The sequence below is a fragment of the Aricia agestis genome, chromosome 8 (assembly GCF_905147365.1).
Source record: "Aricia agestis chromosome 8, ilAriAges1.1, whole genome shotgun sequence".
NCBI classification, from domain to species: Eukaryota; Metazoa; Arthropoda; class Insecta; order Lepidoptera; family Lycaenidae; genus Aricia; species Aricia agestis.
This window is the reverse complement of record NC_056413.1, coordinates 18,102,501-18,122,029: the sequence shown is the minus strand read 5'-3', so window position 1 is coordinate 18,122,029 and position 19,529 is coordinate 18,102,501. Positions and strand designations below refer to the sequence as shown.

The 19,529-nt window shown below is 36.4% G+C and overlaps 1 protein-coding gene across 1 annotated transcript in view; it reads left to right on the top strand.

Annotated features, from left to right (window-relative positions):
• Nucleotides 1–1,348: 1,348 nt before the first annotated feature.
• The window catches only part of LOC121729734 (O-acyltransferase like protein-like), a 53,913-nt gene continuing 35,732 nt past the window's right edge, over nucleotides 1,349–19,529 (top strand). The window contains exon 1 of the mRNA XM_042118342.1: nucleotides 1,349–1,908. Coding sequence (XP_041974276.1) covers nucleotides 1,371–1,908 — 538 coding nt within the window. The 5' untranslated portion in view covers nucleotides 1,349–1,370. The remainder of the gene's footprint in view (nucleotides 1,909–19,529) is intronic.

The window sequence follows — 19,529 nt, the reverse complement described above, 5'->3', positions numbered from 1 at the left end:
ATTTAACCATAACCAAAGAGCTAGACAAAGTTTTAAATGCACGTGGCGAAAAAAGGAACTAACGCTGTCATCATACAAAAACGCCATTTTTGACAATTCTCCTTTATCAGCAGCCACCGCCCACGTTCATTTATAACCTTGTTGGACCAGCTGTCATCTGTCAATTTCTCCGGTCAAAGTTAAGGTTAAAGTTAAAGTTAAATTTAGCCTTAACTATAACTTTAACCACGCCTCTGGTGCAACCCAACCTTAATTAATATTTATTATGTATGAGGATAATACTGGGCGTCTAACGGAGTGCTAACGAAAAAAAATAAATGTTTAAATGCATTTTGTTTACTTTTATTAGGGGGTAAATGAGCTAACGAGTCACCTGATGGAAAGCAACTACCTTCGACGTAAATGATGTTGCGAATTATTCGTAAGTCGCAACATTAGAAGAGTTGCAGGTGTGTTGCCGGCCTTTTCAGAGGGAATACTCTTCTTGAAGGTTTGCAGGTCGTATTGGTCCGGAAATAGTGCTGGTGACAGTTCGTTCCAGAGTTGCACCGTGCCTGGCAGAAAGTCGCGCGAAAGACGCACTGTGGAAGAATGACCAATGAAAAAAAAATCCTTTTTTTTTTTTATTTCCACTACTCAATGCGTTGTAGTCGGGCGAAAGCTTAATGTCTGAGAATGGGAGATATGATCGCAATAAAAAGTTTATGGGAACACTCTTGGAATATCACAATGGGTTCTGTACATAGTTCATACGAGTACGTTTTTGTCACTCGATGTTTAAAGAAAGTATCGAGGTCAGGACGGAGGCTGTGTGTGTGTGTGTGAGTTTGAGTGTGTATGTGTGTATGTAAATGATGTAAACTGCTGCGTCATCGTGACCAAAACATACCTAGTAAATGCCAGTTTTGAAATTACTTACGAAACTCTTTTCGGAATTTGTGCGTCGGCTATGAGTTGGTAGAGATTATCGTAATCTGAGCAATTCCTAGTAATGTACTTCTGTCCTTCTCCATAGCCTATCTAATTCTAACGTTCGTTAACTTTTATGATTCGATTAATTGGGGATTTGGAATTTCGATGGTGCTATTAACTTAAAAAAATTATTTTAGTATCTTGACGAAATTCCATTATCCTTTCATTTAACTTAAATCCAACCTAACTTAATTTTTTACAGCAAGTTTTGAAAAATATTTTCAGCATTCACTCGTACTTTCAGCCGCTTCCTGTAAACCCGCTCTAGACACCCTAATTCAATTGTCCAGGCGAGATGGCATTAAACAATTGGCTAATCAGGCCCGCGCGGGCGCCGGATAGTGAAAGTACGTGTTATGTCAGTCGCCCGCGGACCGCCGCGCCATGAGCCAGTGACCATGTTCGCTCCGATCCTGCTGTGCCTGGCGCTCGCCGCCGCCGAACCGAACGCCACCAACCGCGAGGAGAAATTCCGAAGCGCCTTAATCGACGCCTTCCAGAATATCAAACACGCCTCCGCTAAGGGAGGCTTCGACGAGGGGATTTCCGACTTGACCGGCTCCCGGGCGGAGCGCCCGGAGCGCCAGGACTCCTTCGATTTGTTTTCCGACGCCGATGGTCTTAGCTTTGCTGAACATAAAGATGACAGTGATCCGGAGACCACCCCGACCACGCCGCGCGCGCACAACGTCCAGCACATCGTGAAGACCACGAAGTCCGACCGGACCACCGCGAAACCTCGGGACCTGGTGAGGGCCCCGGAGGTGGTCTCCAACGTGACGGAAGTGGGCCTGGAGATGATGCTCCGCGTGCTGGACGGGAGCCTGCTGGCCGCGCAGTGGCCGCAGCTGCGGGGCTCCGTTGGCGGCCCCTGCCGCGGGGAGATGAACGCCTACGTGCACGGGCTCCAGGAGAAGGCTTTGTGGGCCCTTAAAAGTAAGTACTTTATTACATCATTTAGGCATCGCGGCATGCATCGTCTGCCATGATAAAATATTATAAATAGTTTATTAAAAAAATGGTTGGCTATATTTTTAGACGTAGCAAAATATGAAACACAAAAATTACATTAAAATAGGCGCAGCCAATTTGTTTTTTTTTTTTTACAAAATAGTACGAGAATTTGGTATATCAGAATGAGAAAATATTTTATAAAATATTGTGTCCCTAGTTACTAAACACAATTTTGTTCTGTTGGCAAACACTAATTTGTTGGTATAACAATTTCATCTTTTGGAATATTATGTGCTTTAAATATAAATATTAAATCCCAATGCAAAATTTAACATCGTTGGCATTATACATATATACATAGAATGTTGATACTAGAATAAAATTAATGATGCCTACAATAATTTCATACAGAGTTGGTAGACCTTTCACTACATTACTGAATGTAAGGTTAAATAAAATTATGTTTAGTTTCCCTACTCTTATATATATTTTTTACCCATACCGATTTAAATTTTATCAAAAGAAACTACCAGATAAAAAAATACGTACCTACCATATTTATTTTACTTATAGGCTGCGTTCCAGATGACGTTAATTTTGACCAAAACGCTCAAAACGTCCCCTTCTGCCGTTCCCTTTGGCGGCCGGGGTCGTTTTGATCGCGGCTATGACGTCACTCATGACGTCATCATTTTCGCTCAAAACGACCCTCGACGAAGATGGGTCAAAGTGGGCGTTCTAGTTTTTTTTTAAATTTTAACGTAACTATATCGCGAAAGCCATGTTCGGAAAGTTTTCAGGAGAGAGTAGAGACAAAAAAACTTTATATTATTTCATTACAAATAATATTTTAATCAAATAAATTGAATAACATTTAATGAAATATTTTGATTGGAAAATAATTTGACCTTTCATTTAAAATAATAAATTGTTTTAAATGAAAGGTCAAATGATTTCTTACAAAATATAATAATTAATACTAATTTTCATCTTTCCTATACCTGTTGACTTACTCGTACTTGACTAAGCATTAAGCGGTATTGTTACCTAAAGTTTATATGTATATTGTGACAATAGTCAATATTCAAAGTACATGTGGTTATGTTATTAAAATATGATTCAATGTGAAAACTCAAATATAATACAAGTTTAACTATATTAAAATATGAGTACTTAAGTAAAAAAAATGTAATACTAAAAACGAAACAAATATAATGTTATGTATTTTATTTGTAAAATAAATGTAACTATAAACAATAAAATTACTTTTATTTACGACTTGAAGAAAAGAATCGTAATATCTAAGTTCGGTTCAATGTACCTATGTATAAAAAAAATATACTTAGTTCTTTTTTAAACTTTTCCCAAAACGCTCAAAACGATCCATAATCCGTTCCACTTGGGTTTGTATCATTGACGCTCACAAGCTAGTGGAACGGGAAAAACTATGGTCTTGAGCGTGAGCGTTTCTAACGTCATCTGGAACGCGGGGATTGTAATAAACCACGATAAAAATATTTTGAAAAATCAAATCGTTCTTTTTCAATTTCTGATTAATAATTTGGATACAGTGCTTATTTTAATTACAATAACCATAATAGGCCTTTGAAACATAAAAAACTTTTAATAATTTGTTTAATTTCACACAACTGTTATTTCTACGAATTTGAATATAAAGTTACAGAAATAAAATAAAGAAACTAAATTTCGCAAGATGACGTAACTATAAAGAGCCCGCCATCGAAATATGCAAACGCCATTATGTAAAGTGGCGCCCGTGGCCTAGTGGCTCAAAGACTGCACAGATTTGGTGCAGGTTCGATGGATTAATATGTCTAGTAATTTTACACAAAACAGTCATCTGTTGCTGTAACTTTTTTGCGCCAAAATTCGTACTATTATTCGAAAAACAGAATTTTTATCCAAACCGAATCTGTGGTAAGCGTTCGCATCCATATACTCGTAATATTCACATCCTTCACATCCACAAAAAAATGTAAATGTAAAAGTGTGTCCATCTGTCTGGCTGTCTATTATTCTTCACGCCCAAACCTTTGAGGACATAGGATACTTTTTATTCTGCAAAAATGTACGGTTCACGTGCGATAACGAATTTTGCTACAGAGTTGAGGATGTCGTCTAAGTTACAATACTGGTATGGATTTTATCCGACTAAGATGTTTTAGGAAAGGTTTTAGAATATTTGTGTGTGTTTATTTATCATATTTTGTTAGGAAAATATAGAGCATAGTCGCGATATCCACTGATATTATAGTTTATTAAGGGCCTGTGTCACCACTTCCCGACAAAAAGCCGGATAGGCTATCCGCAACTTATTTGACAGATTCTCCATAATCTATCTGTCAAGTTAAGTGGGGGATAGATAGGTGGCGGCACTTATCAGGAAGTGGTGAAACAGTCCTTAAGAATGTTAACGATATCTATACTCATCCATATTCTACTGACATAAGGAAATATTAATGGGCCTGTCATCAATTACATCTGAATCAAACCAAATCAAGTTAAAATGTAAAGGTAGATGAACTATTATAAATATAGTTATATGAATATATACAATATATTCATACTTAGGGTGAAGTCGTGAGACGCAGAATTTCTGCCGCGTATTTATCTTTTCATACAAATCATGACTCACAAAATTACGCTCGTGCGAATCAAACAGGACTTTTGTATGAAACTGAATGCAGCAGAATTCTGCCGAACCGAAATTCTGCGACTCACAACTCACAAATTACGCTCGTTTGGCTTCGCCCTTACTTTACTAATATTCTAAATGCGAATTTGTATCTGTCTGTCTGTATGTTACATCTTCACGCCCAAACCGTGTACGTGGTTTTGTACGTGGGAGAGCCATGCTTCGGCACAAATGAGCCGGCTTGACCGGAGAAATACCACGTCCTCACAGAAAACCGGCGTGAAACAGCGCTTGCGCTGTGTTTCGCCGAGTGAGTGAGTTTACCGGAGGCCCAATCCCCTACCCTATTCCCTTCCATACCCTCCCCTATTCCCTTCCCTTCCCTACCCTCTCATATTTCCCTATTCCCTATTAAAAGGCCGGCAGCGCACCTGCAGCTCTTCTGATGCTGCGAGTGTCTATGGGCGACGGAAGTTGCTTTCCATCAGGTGACCCGTCTGCTCGTTATTAAAAAAAAAACCACTAAACCGATTTTGCTGAAATTTCGTCATGGAGATAGTTTTGAGTCTCGGGACAACATAAGTAGGATACTTTCTGCCCCGGAAAATGTAGGACTCCTGTACTCGCTTCTGCCGCATACGACGGTGGGGCAAAGTCTTTGTTATTATTATTGTCGTGAAGTATTGATTATAGTATTATAAGATATTGCCGTATTTGAACGTAAAAAAGTAACAAACAGACAGGCATATCCTCGGGTTACATAATAATTATTTATATATTACATTATTATGAAAGATTTTTATTTTATTTCTTAATTTATTTAAATGTGGAATGAATTATAATGAATATTAAAATAGCTCAATCAATTATTATAATCGAGTTTTTTTAATGTCAGCCAGAGCATTTTCGATGTGATTAAATATTTGTATAGTATGTACTTGTAAATTATGCCATCGATTGCACTACAGCTATTTAATTCATGTGAACTTCAAATAAAATATTTGAAATAATATCCCTATAATATGAAAAAATCACAATATTTGTTTTTCTAGTATAAAAACTATATTTTTTTTATTTTGCATACTTGCTATTAAAATGCATAATTATTATTTACTATTAATAAATATTCATAGAAATAACAATGCGAGGATAACTAATGATCACATACAAATGACATCAACGCGCACGCACTAATGGAACCGATATACTATCAGATCAGTCGTTTCCTACGGGCTAGGCAGATGGCGGACCTACATATTTTGGCCGCGTTACGTCAAACCTAGCCGTCAAATCACGACTAATATTAAATTGACATAACCCAACCAAATGACGTAGGTCCGTCAACGGTCTAGAGTCTAGACTCTAGGGATCAATTACTACAAACGGTCAAATATAATGATAATAATTATAACACTTAGGGCCTGTTTTGCCACTTCCTGATAAGGCTATCCACCAATTAACTTGACAGATCAAGTATGGAGAATCTGTCAAAAAAGTTGTGAATAGCCTATTAGGCACTTTATCAGAAAGTGGTGAAACAGGCCCTTAGAATATGACCTAGTGAAGCTTGTATTACTTATTTCTTAATATAATCCTTCCCTCGACTTGTATGAATATTTAAAAACTAAAATAAAATACATATTATATCGAGTTGAGAAACCTTCTCCTTTTTTGAGTCGGTTATTAAAAAAAACATGTCAATCCATACCAATATTATAAATGCCAAAGTGTGGCTGTACCTTTTCACGCCCGAACCGCTGAACCGATTTAGCTGCAATTTTATTCCGAAACAAATGTCCGGCTCTCCACTGTGATTTAGTATGTTAATGAAAAACTCAAAAGTTTTTTTTTTACATTTTGTTGCTTTTTTGAAATTGAAGGGTTAAATTATGTCGCGATTTTCTTTAACTTATTTCTATGGGCAATTAAAGTTTCGAAATCTTTTGGTTACCATGATAATACCAATATGGGTAATTTATATCGGTAACGTTTCCTATTAAATGTCTCCTTGAAGTAAAGTAATGGTGGTACATACCTACTTAAGTGCTTAACGACTAAATTATGTATATTATGAGTGTATTATATACCTACATTATGTATAATCCAAACTGAGTCAAGGTGCAACTAATTCCAAAGGGTTTTCCGGCTTCCGGAAATGGCGCGGGAAATCTTCGGTTCATAATATTATATTGAACTAATCTAAAATTTACATTATCTATTTCCGCCTTTGAAAGCTAATTTATAAAAATGTAAAGCAATATAAAGCATTCTTCGCGACAAGTACAACACAAATAGTACAAGATTTCGGGCTTACACTGCGAATTCGCGCCTTACGATTTATATGTGTCCGCGCGATTGAGCGGTTTGGCCGCTACACGACAAGATCACAAGCGATAATTGTATATTTATATGAATACTGTGCAAACTATAGCCCCGCGGCAGCGCCGCTATTTAGATAAGTAAATCGATTGATACATATAATTTCTTGTCATCTCGTTTCGGAAGCCGCACACTTCACTTCGCCGTCAAACAATTAGTTTAGCGAGATTTAAATGTAATTCAATATTATGTAAAGTTTTATAAATAAACTAGCTGTTGCTCGCGACTTTGTCCACGTTAGCATAATAGATCACGCCCCAAGTAATTTTTTTCAAAAATAATCAATGTACAGAATTGACTTTTCTACCGGTAGTGGGCCCCCGTAGCATCAACGTTCGGAAAATGTTTAAAAAAAACTTATTCTGAATAAAAATGTTTGACTTTGACTTTACGATTTTATTATTATAATACACTAGCTGTTGCCCGCGACTTCGTCCGCGTCAACAAAATGTAAAATACATAGGTAAAAAATAAAAAAGTAAAAAAATGTCCTCCTCCTTTTTGGAAGTCAGTTAAAAAGTAGCCTAAATTACTCCTTATTACATCAGCTATCTGCCAATAAAAGTCCCGTCTAAATCGGTCCAGCCATATCGGAGATTAGCCGGAACAAACAGACAGACATACAGACAGACAAAAATTCTAAAAATTGTTATTTTGGTGTAAGTACCGTCTAAATATTCATATGCATGTAGTAAAAAACGGTTATTTTAATATCACAAACAGACACTCCAATTTTATTTATATGTATAGATTAACTGTGCAAAAATAGGTAACTCCCTATAGAGATGTAGTTTTCTCAGAAAATATTTTAATTTTTACTTATACATGAACAAAAGTTAATTTGCAAAGCACTTTGCAAAGTGTTGTTTTAAGGTACTTCAAATAATATTTATTTCAAGTGTCAAGTAAATTCCAATTATGTCAATCAAAAGCGCGAATGTCAAGTTTGGTGGACTTAATTACTGTAACATTTACGCAGAAACTATTATGTTGATAAGGTCAATTTGCATGATTACAATAATGGACGGTCAGGGGGCATCGTGACAAGGTTCACCCTAACAGCTAACTCAATGCCTTTCTAATCCATACTAATATTAATGGAGAAGTGTATTTGTCGGTCTGTTACTTGACTAATATTGAGGGTGAAGTGTGTTCATCTGTGTTTCACTTCTCGTACAAAGCTCAATAAGGCTGCGTTTCCACCAGAGATGTGTTGCGAGGAATGTGTTTTATAGAACCAATAGAATCGCTTTATTGACGTGACCTTGCCATGACATCGCTAAGCGCGGCGATGCTATTGGATCCTAAAAACACATTGCTCGCAACACATCTCTGGTGGGAACGCAGCCTAAAACTGATATGCACTTTTCAATAAGCATATCACCCATTTGCTAGAATTTTCTCAATGTGTCTCAGGAAAGGATATGCCAAAGTTTCTTCAAGGAACGATTTTGTGATTTTAGAGGGATAAATGAGTTTCTGCGTTAGGCTGCGTTTCCACCAGAGATGTGTTGCGAGGAATGCGTTTTTAAGATCCAATAGCATTGCCGCACTGAGCGAGGTCACGTCAATGAATCTATTCTATTGGTTCTCAAAAACGAGCTTTATACGTGGGAGAGCCATGCTTCGGCACGAATGGGCCGGCTCGACCGGATAAATACCACGTTCTCACAGAAAACCGGTGTGAAACAGCGCTAGCGCTGTGTTTCACCGAGTGAGTGAGTTTACCGGAGGCCCAATCCCCTACCCTATTCCCTTCCCTACCCTCCCCTATTCCCTTCCCTTCCCTAAACTCCCCTATTACCCTATTGCCTCTTAAAAGGCCGGCAACGCACCTGCAGCTCTTCTGATGCTGCGAGTGTCCATGGGCGACGGAAGTTGCTTTCCATCAGGTGACCCGTTTGCACGTTTGCCCCCTTATTTCATAAAAAAACATATTCCTCGCAACACATCTCTGGTGGAAACGCTGCTAAAAATGGGGTATCTTGATATTCCTCTGGCTTTGTCAAGGTCGGTGCTGCTGGAGTAACATCGAGTTCTAGTGGGTAGGGCTCGGGGTGGTGTTTCCTTATAGGCTATTCCTTGCAAAAAAGCAGGTGCAGGTCAAAATTTATGTTGGAGGTATTATATATATAAAAAGATTCTCGCAAAATTAATTCAACAACCTCTAGTTAAATTATCCTGACCATTTAGCCGAAACTTTTTTGTTTTCGCTTCGTTATAGAATCGCCGATCAAAATGTATGGAATTGACATAGGACGAGTCGAACGTCAACGTCATATTATAGAACGCTTATGTCAATTCCATACATTTTCATCGGCGATCGGTGTGTATGATAATTGGTAACGAAATATAAGCCGAGTATATAATATAGGGTACATAACGCGGGTGTGACACAACGTGTGTAACTTGACCGAGTTCGCCCGACCTGTTCTGCGCCTGCGCAGCCCCGCTGTTCCGGATACTCAGGGCTGTAGTGTTTCCGTATACTAATATAATAAATGTGATGTCTGTATGTTTATGAAAAACTGCTGCATCATTCTTTTCTTTACCTTGTAAAATGTTACCTCCAACTATGATGTAGGTATAAATTAAATAAATTATTACGTTAATTCGTAAAATGTGCTATTTGGGCATACATTTATCTACATGGTATGAAAATAGCAAAGATATATTACTATTTTTCACAAGATGCCGCGTATAATTTTGATGCCCCGAAATTCATTTTAGTATAAGGCTGGCCGCACACGCACGTACCGTATTCGATTTTCGAATTCGTTTTTCGTATTCGGAATTCTGTGACACTAGCTCAGTGCGCACACTCGTTTTTTTCACGCACAAACGCGCTGGCTGGCTAGCTTGCAATACAGAAAAAGTGAACGCGTGCGCCAGTTAATGTATTTTCTACTGATTTCATGTATTCGGATTTCCAAACAAAGTAAGGGAATTCGGAAAACGAATACCGAAAACGTGTATATGCGGCCAGCCTAAACCGCAAATTTAAACCGTAATAAAATTATCGTATTTTAGAACCAAACAAAAACAACGTCATGTAGTTTTCTACGTAATGACATAATAATATGTTATATGTAGAGTTTACTGTATAAGTTTCATTCATAGCTATTTTACCTCTGACCAGATTTTAAATGCCGATGATGAAACATTACATACCAGATACATGGAATTATTATGTGTCCCTAAATGGACCTAAAGTCCTTCCGAAAAATGCTTAGGCCTAGGCCGAGATGTTAAGTGACATCTCTGAACTCATAAAAATGTATGTGTACATTTTTATGAGTTCAGAGATGTCACGTAGATGTGTCTACGATATTCTTAGCAAGTTAATATATTTAAATGATTGATTGATTAATCAGCTAGGGACGAAATTTAGATCGGCCGAATATCACACTGCCCGATAGTTGAGAAGAATTGTGAAAAGTGACAACTCGTGCTAGGACGAGTTTTCGGCAGGTGTGTCACCTAACCCTGTACAATTCAGGTATTTAGCATACGACCTGAATGTTCAGTGTTTCCACACCGCGCCGTCCACCGTGCTGCTTATATAACAATTGCCTCACACATTATATTGGGCTAGGATTTGTAATATGCTAAAATCTCCTTAATATACTAAAACTGCTCATACCCATGTTTATATTTATGTGAGTAATTTTTGTGTTAGTATGTCATTATGTGTAGCTATAAGGGTTCTTGCAATTTGACTTGTTCAGCAGTGCCGTAAATAGGGCGGTGCCACCGGTGCCCAGGCACAGGGCGTAGACTCTGGGGGGCGCAAGAATGCCCAGACCGGACAGATCCTTATTTTTCGAATTGCTCCGGATAAGTTCCCGCTGCGCCCCAGAGATGTTTCCCAATGTAGTAAAAAAGTTTCCACAGCCGAACATATAACCTCCTCCTTTTTGGAAGTCGGTTAAAAAACAAAGGTACAGTTATATAGAAGCTCGCACAGGGCGCAAAAAAGGCTATTTACGGCACTGTGCTTCAGTTTTGTTTTCAAAGACTTTCGGCATTTTTGACGACCAATGTGTCTGCTTATAGTACCCCGGCTCCCGTTCTATTAAGCCAGTAGTCACGAGTTCAAATTCTATCTTAATATTTTTATACAACATTCTGTGAAAAGCATTTTCTTTGCTGGTGTAATGATGACTTGTCTGATATTCTAGTAAAAAAAATATTTAGGAAAATAAGCATCAACTATATTAAAATTAAATAATCGATGACGCAAAATAAACAGGCCTAAGGAACGAGTAGGTAAATCATTAGTGATTAACAGAAGAAACAAACATTCCAAACGCGTTATTATAATTTAAACATTTTCTCGTAAATTCCTAAACGTAGCAATAAATAAAATATTATCTATATATATAAAACTCAAAGGTGACTGACTGACTGATTGACATAGTGATCTATCAACGCACAGCCCAAACCACTGGACGGATCGGGCTGAAATTTGGCATGCAGGTAGATGTTATGACGTAGGCATCCGCTAAGAAAGGATTTTAATAAATTCCAACCCCAAGGGGTTCAAATAGGGGATGAAAGTTTGTATATAATAATACCTCTTAACGCGAGCGAAGCCGCGGGCAAATGCTCGTATTATATAAAACGGTCAAATGATGATATATTTGTGATTGTCTTGGGTCTTTTAACATTAACAACTTGTGTATTAAATTATGAAAAAAAGAAAACATAGGGACATTGTATTAGTGGCCGTAGATATTCAGGAAAAAAATTATAACTCTACTAGCATTATCCAGGGAGGAAACAGGGGACAACGTTTGTATGGAAAAAAGGGCGGTATGGACTCCTCTTAAGAATAATGATTAACTATTTAAAATGGTAATATTATTACCATTTTAAATAGTTAACTAATGATTATAGTCTTAAACCTTAATCTTAATGTATTATGTTTACATTTTTATTAAAACGCTATAAACGAGCCTATTTTAGTACGTTTTTGGAAATCCCTGGGTTTCGCAAGGTTAATATAACTTCCTATCGATATACCAATGACAACTTTTTGAATTTGGTACTAGTATAATTTTCTATACATAATATTTTAAATATATTTACTATATTATTTAGTTTAATTACAAATATTTAACATAGTTATTTCATGATTATGATTGCGAAACACAAAAAATAAAATTATTTTATTTTGAGATAACAAAATAATTAATATCTGCTTTTATTTCATATCTAGATGATTTCTATCTGCCAAATATATAAAAATTCAGTACAAAAATTATCTGAAAATTCCAAATAATTTGGACAAAGTATGGCAATTTTGTTAAAAGAAGAGGTAACTTTGGGATATTTTTTATCGAGTGAAGTTCATGATATTGTGTAATGGAATATAAATTCCATTTTTTTCAGAATTTAAATTACTATATTTTTATGTCTCCTGTCACTTTTAAATCTTGAATATCGTCCTTTTCTGGGAATACAGGGCCTTAACAGTGCATGGAAATAATGCGCGGTCCTTGGGTAGGAAGAGTCACAAGGGCCATGTCGAGAAGAGGAAGAGGGAGGTCCTCTTTGTAATTAATTTTGACATAGATATTGACAATATACTACTAATTAGCACAATATCATATTGTGCTAATTTATTATTATTATTACAATTTAAGGCTCCGAACTTAAGGCCATTCTTAAGCCCTGCACCGTTTTTGTCCGAAACAAATTATAAAAAATTTTAGATGAAAGGACAATTTTAAGGCTGCAAGTCCGGGTCGCTTGGCCGTAACACTTGTGGGTCAGGTAATGCTACAGCCTTCCTTTTTCGTCTGTTACGTAACCGCCTTTCTACTACGCGTACATATACGCTTAATTTGTGAGGTGCGCTTCAGTGTTATAATACTTTTACGTAAAGGTGTTGAAGGATCTGTAGGCTCTTCTAAATCTTTAATATAGTTTTACTATAGTTTTAATTCAGTAAATAAATTGTAACATAATATTTTATATTATGTCCTACCACAACGCAGATTGGTCAAAATAAAACTTCAAAAATTGATTATGCCCGGTTCCTGATTCAAATGTTAAATAATGAACACTATTAAAATAATTAACTTCTTTAAAAAAACTTCAGGCACCTGGCATTAATGATATCAAGACGAACCGTTTTTATTTGAACATTATTTGAACAAAAGTAATGTTACCATACTAATTCTATTCTAATTTACTTTGTTTTACCAAAGCAGTAGCAGTTTAATAAACATAAGTAGCACTTAAAATATTGGAGACGCTTAATAGTATAGTATTATGTACTATCAATCTTTCGACTCGAAAAAAAATTATATTATTTGCAAATTGACAAACGATCAAAGGCCACCGACCTCGGTTGTAAGAAGTTTAATTTCAGCAATTTATCGTACAAATTGATAATATTGAGCAAAACATGCCAACAAAGTTCAAGAATCAAAGTTTAATTACGACAAACGGTTCATATAGTGAGTCAGATATTTGATCTACAGCTAGGTAACGGGAAAAAGTGTTGTAAATTTTGGAGAACTATTATTCATGGCTTAATATTATGTAGAAATATGTTATGACTTATGAATAAAGAAGACGTGAGTGGAAGAATCGAACAAGTAACATTTCGTAACATACGGACAATAACTCATTTTTTCCCTTATTATTTTCACTAGCTATTTGACCGAGCTTTACTCGGTATTCGATAAAACACGAATGAAATGACATTTTCTAAAAATGATTCCTAGCTAGATCGATTTATCGCCCCCGAAACCCCCTATATACTAAATTTCATGAAAATCGTTGGAGCCGATTCCGAGATTCCAATTATAAATATAGATATATACAAGAATTGCTCGTTTAAGGATATAAGATAAAACTTGTAACTTATCTACTTCATAACCTAGCTAATATATCTGGCTGCACATATAATCCACAGTTTTTTCTATTTCAAATAATTTTCCGGTCCTAAGGCCTTTAAGCAAAAAAACGGGAAGTTTTTTCATATAACTTACACTTCTTCCACTCACATCTTGTTATGAAGCTTTGTTTTACATAAGACTTAATAACATTACAGAGACTATTATTTTTCTAACCTACTGGCACCGAGGTAAAAATAAGTGTCAAGATCAAAGTTTAATTTAAATATGTGACAATAATTAATAGCAATTATTGTCAATTGTTAATTAATTTTACAACACCTTAAAGGTATACTAATTTGATAAAAGAAAAGTCAGACAGCTAATTGCTGAACATAATATTTCTTAAGACCTTGTTGTCATCAATTTGTTTATTGTTTAGCAATAACAATTACTTATTGTCACATATTGTTAATTACTTTATTGTACAACTTCAGCTGCTATACTTGCAATAAAAGGTAGGAATGTAAGTACATAATTAACCACTGAAAGGAAGATGACTCTTTAAATTTAAAGATCCCGTTTGAAAACTTTTCTTATCAAAACAAAATTAGCCTCCAGTTTCTACTAATTTAGTTTAATTTTTTCCTTATTAATAATTTCCATTTAAGTACACGGTTACAATGTTGCTTACATAACATTTATAATATTTTATACTTACAATAATTGTGTATGCAAAATATAATTTTATACAAAAGAATTTCATCATATTTTGTAGTAGAAAATAATGTTTGCTACCTAATTATTTTCGAAAATATTTAAAATAGACGTCAAGGTCGTTGGAAGGTCGTAAGTTGGCGGTACTAGGACAACATGGCCGGTTCTTACGCCATGTTACATGACGTTACAACACGCGGGGAAATGCGCATTCCACCGCACAATATTGCATGCCCAGGCCCGCCAGGCCACCCGCGCCAGGCCGCTCAAACTTCTGTGCGTAAGCAGACGAAACCACAAATACGAGTAATTGTATATATAAAGCTAGATTTTGTACTATTAAAGAAATTATAGGCATTTGGATCTACGTACTTTGGTTGGATTGTGTCAATGAGTCAATCTCAATATACCGGATAATAGGGATTAGGGAATACCGAACATTATGCAATGATCAGAGCAGAGGGTGCTATAGCACATACAATAAATAACAGTTTAAATAGAAGTCTTTGTAAATAACCCGACCAAACTGTGACATGTTGCGCACGTCATGTTGACATAAACGTTGTCAAACGTCGAATAACACTTTTTGTTTACGGTCTTAGATGCTGGTGCTGCCGTCTAGTGTGAAAGCATTACGTGTAATAACTAATATCCTATTTTCAGCCAACAAGTCTCGACGAACATTGACATAACCCAGCCTAATAACATTGGTCCGAAAGTCTATAAATCAATTTACCTAATGGTGCTTCAGAATATTCAACATAATAAGACTTACGCTTAAAATGATGACATGGCAGAAAATGTTTTAGTAATATTGCACATGACCATACCTCGTCAACATTTTGTGAGTAATCTGACGAAATCTCTCTAATTAGTTATGAGTGCATCCAATTTACTACGCGTATAGACATATAAGGAAGATTTAGCATTATGGACGGACATAATTACAAACAGTTATGAGGATTTTAGTGTAATCTTGTGCATGATCAGACCTCGCAAGCGGTGCTTCGTGCTATCTTTAGATCTTATTAATTATGTACATCACATTCAGGATGTTTGAGGATGAGTGCGCACGGATGATCATGATACTGAGAAAATGCTAAATAAATATATTTTCTTGCTTTGCAAAATATTGCATCTTGCTAATAAAAACATATTAAATTTTCACTTGTAAAGTGTTTCGTTCATATTCGATACGTTAAAAAAGGGGCATGAAAGACAAGAACAAAACGATATGACTAAAACGTCTATATACAATTAAGTATCTTCATAAGTAGGATATCTACCGCACTCAAAGACTTTTAATGATGATTAAACTTCAATTTAATAGGAGTCTGACAGATAATATAATAACTTGATGATTATAATCGTCTCAGAGAGCGGACGCGGTTGGTGTTTAAAATTATCCGATAAGAAACACTGCTATTTTCAAAGCAATCTCATACCGACAAGTAGACATTATACAGAGTGTAACAAAACTAAGAGATAATACTTTAGGGTGTGTATGTGTTCCTTGTAGAAAGTTCACTGTGAAAGTAGCAGCGCTGAAAGACCAAAAAATGTTTACACTTTTGTATGGGCAAGCGAGTTTCCCTATACAAGAGTGAATAAAAATTCGGTCTTTCCGCACTTCTACTTTCACAGTGAACTCTCTACAAGGAACACTTACATACCCTACTCGTAAAGTTCACTTAGTTTTGTTACACCTTGTAGATTCTAATTATAGTTTCGTAAGCAAAATTAATCGGAGGACAGTTTCAGTAATGGCGCCGTGGCCTAGTTTTTTGCGCCAAACGTTGGTCACCTCTGCCACTAGTGTTGGCTACAGTTGGCTAATCGTTCTGAGCGCCCGGTGAAAGATGGTATTGTGCCACCGTACTTAAATGTAGGGCCACTTTACCAAGCTAGTGCGTAGGCCCTATTCTAAAGTCCTTGAACTAAATAGCTTAATACAATTCACTTTTAATTAGAAAGACTGGCCCTGGGAGGAAGGTTTTTCAATACGTTGCCAGAGATAACTGATAGGTGGAGATAGAAATATTTGCTAATTATTATGTATTATGTAAACATGAACTACGATAAATGTGAGTGCGAAAGAAATCCATCGGGAACTGTACAATTTGCCTTAATAAATCTTGTGTCAAATAGTCCACTATCCTTCTCTACAGTGTTTTTTTTTAATGGACCATCAAGTTTTCGTTTAATGGGTTTTAACTAAGATTCGAATGATCCTTTCGTTTAGTATGAAAGCGAACTATAATCTACGCGTCTATAACTTTCTAGCATCCTTTCTATACTCACTAATTAGTCAATACAAATGAAGCATAATTGCAACTGAATGGAAAAGAAATTGTCAAAAATAACAATTCACATCTATACAAGTAAAAAAAAGAATAATATGATGTGCTTACTTCTAAATATCTTGAAGTATTCATGTTTGTGGTTAAATTTTAAAGCTTATTATTATATTACATGAACAATAATAATCTAGCTAATCCCATGGCCAAGGCCATGCTTCGGCATGAATGGGCCGGCTCGACAGGAGAAATACCACGTCCTCACAGAAAACCGGCGTGAAACAGCGCTTGCGCTGTGTTTCGCCGAGTGAGTGAGTTTACCGTAGGCCCAATCCCCTACCCTATTCCCTTCCCTACCCTCCCTTATTCCGTTCCCTTTCCATCCCTGCCTTCCCCTATTACCCTGTTCCCTCTTAAAAGGCCGGCAACGCACCTGCAGCTCTTCTGATGCTGCGAGTGTCCATGGGCGACGGAAGTTGCTTTCCATCAGGTGACCCGTTTGCTCGTTTGCCCCCTTATTTAATAAAAAAAAAATGAAAAAAAAACTCCAAATTAATTACTTTTGTGGAGTTTAGTTGACTTCCTTAATCATTGTATTGTATGGATCGTAGGCTAAGTTTAGGTCTACTTAAATTTTGAATTGTTCTAATTTACCCAAATCAATACCATCAAATCAATAAACTCAAATCAACATCGCGACCTTCCTAACATTTTAACCGCAGCCAACCTAGGTTGGCTGAAATAAAATGATAATATCAAGTAGAACATGCTATGCAAATAGGACATTAAGGGCCTGCTTCATCACTTCCTGATAAGTGCCGAAAATGCTATCCACAACTTATCTGGCAGATAGAGTATGAAGTATCTGTCAGATAAGTTGTGGATATCCTATCCAGCACTTATCAGGAAGTGGTAAAACAGCCCCTAAGAACTGAAAAAGTTAAAGCCACAAATCATCTCGAATATTTATTCATTATGATGATGAAGATGATGATAATGGTAATGAGACACAGTCATACGCGCATGTCTCAGCAGTCAGTGATGCGTGGCCAACCTCAGCCCCAGGACATCACACAATGGCTGCGACGTGGGAGAGTTCACACCAGCACCAGGCCACACGTCCATACCGTACTTATTACTGACATTATTCTATCAATACCATCATTAATATTGTTTTTTTTAAAGCCAGAAAGTCTCTTATAGCAAAAATTTCCACTTTCCACTCTATTTCCTTGATTTACGCTATGCTCAATGCTGCTCAATTTTTCAAAAAGCCCGATTTCTCGGAACCCGCGCGCGGATTATTATAGGTGGACGTAGAGGGACGCTATAAGTTATAATGATTTAAGTTCTGTTACACGATACATCATCTAGTAATTAAATGTCTCAGCTACGACTGCGCCTATCGCAATTTGAATATCACAGAAGGAAAGACAGCATAAAATGTACTTACGCTTTACGAAGAACGTTTGAAAACTTTATTCTAATGAATAATAAGAGGTAAGAGGTCCTTTTCGATAGTGTTTGCGTGGTTTATAATGGTAAGACGTCATTTTCAATAAGACTTCGCTTAAATACCCGTTACTTTGTTATTGTAAACAAAACAACTTCCATTAAAACGGTACACAAGGAAGCTAGAGTTTGCACACACATAAAATGCGCACACGCAGCCACCAATTTTAAACACAATAGTGCAATTACATAATTACCTCAAACACGGCGCCCGTATTGTGCCGTACTGTGTCATCATGGCATCATATGACATACTGACTGAGTCCAGCTTGTGTCATCATATACCAGCTAAGTGGCTAACGGCCGTACTCAGTGAGATTTACTTAATTTAATGAACATTTTGACATAAATTCCAAAGATTTTTCGTCATTCTCTTCATTACCAAACTCTTCGTTAAATTAAAGTTTTGTAGCCACTAAAATGCGGCTGTAATGTTAGCATTACTTAGGTACTCACACACGGTTTTGGCTCGATCGAGCAATAACGTCGAGCAAAACCCGCGGCTCGGTCTTTCGTCCACACATTCAGCATTGCTCGATAGTTTTATTCTAAATCGATATATTTAATTCCATCGAGCCGACTCGATGTGAGCCTTCGAGCTGTAAGTTTTGCGGTCCACACAGATTACTCGATTTGGAGTAAAACTATCGAGCAAAACTGCATGTACTTAGCACATGTATACTTAGCATAAGGTTAGCTGTAGGGTTAGTTGATCATCAAGCATACTAAGGAGTATATTATCACACTTTTGACTTGGTAGTTGACAACTTAAACTTGTAATATTATGATATTACAATACGATTTAATTTAATATCCATCCATCATAATCTCACCCAATCTCCAACATTTTTATTTTTTACTTCCCTGTCCAAACTATTAAATGTAACTTGACTAAGAATAATTACTTATTACGATACGGGAAGCATTTACTTTTAAAAGTATGCTTGAAAGTAATTGATATTCCGTTTGTCTCTCCGTATTTGGACTTTCTTTTATTATGTGGGGCTACTTCTCTAATTCGCTATACCCCGTGCCGTGCGCTTAAAACATTTACATTTAAGTATATGGACGTGTGTTTACTGAATAACAAGTAAGTAGTTTAAGTGACACTTTAAGTAAATGACTAACTACAGTGCATGTCAGTCGAGAATATAAGAAATATAATACTGCTACTTGCTGTTTACTTTTCTTAAT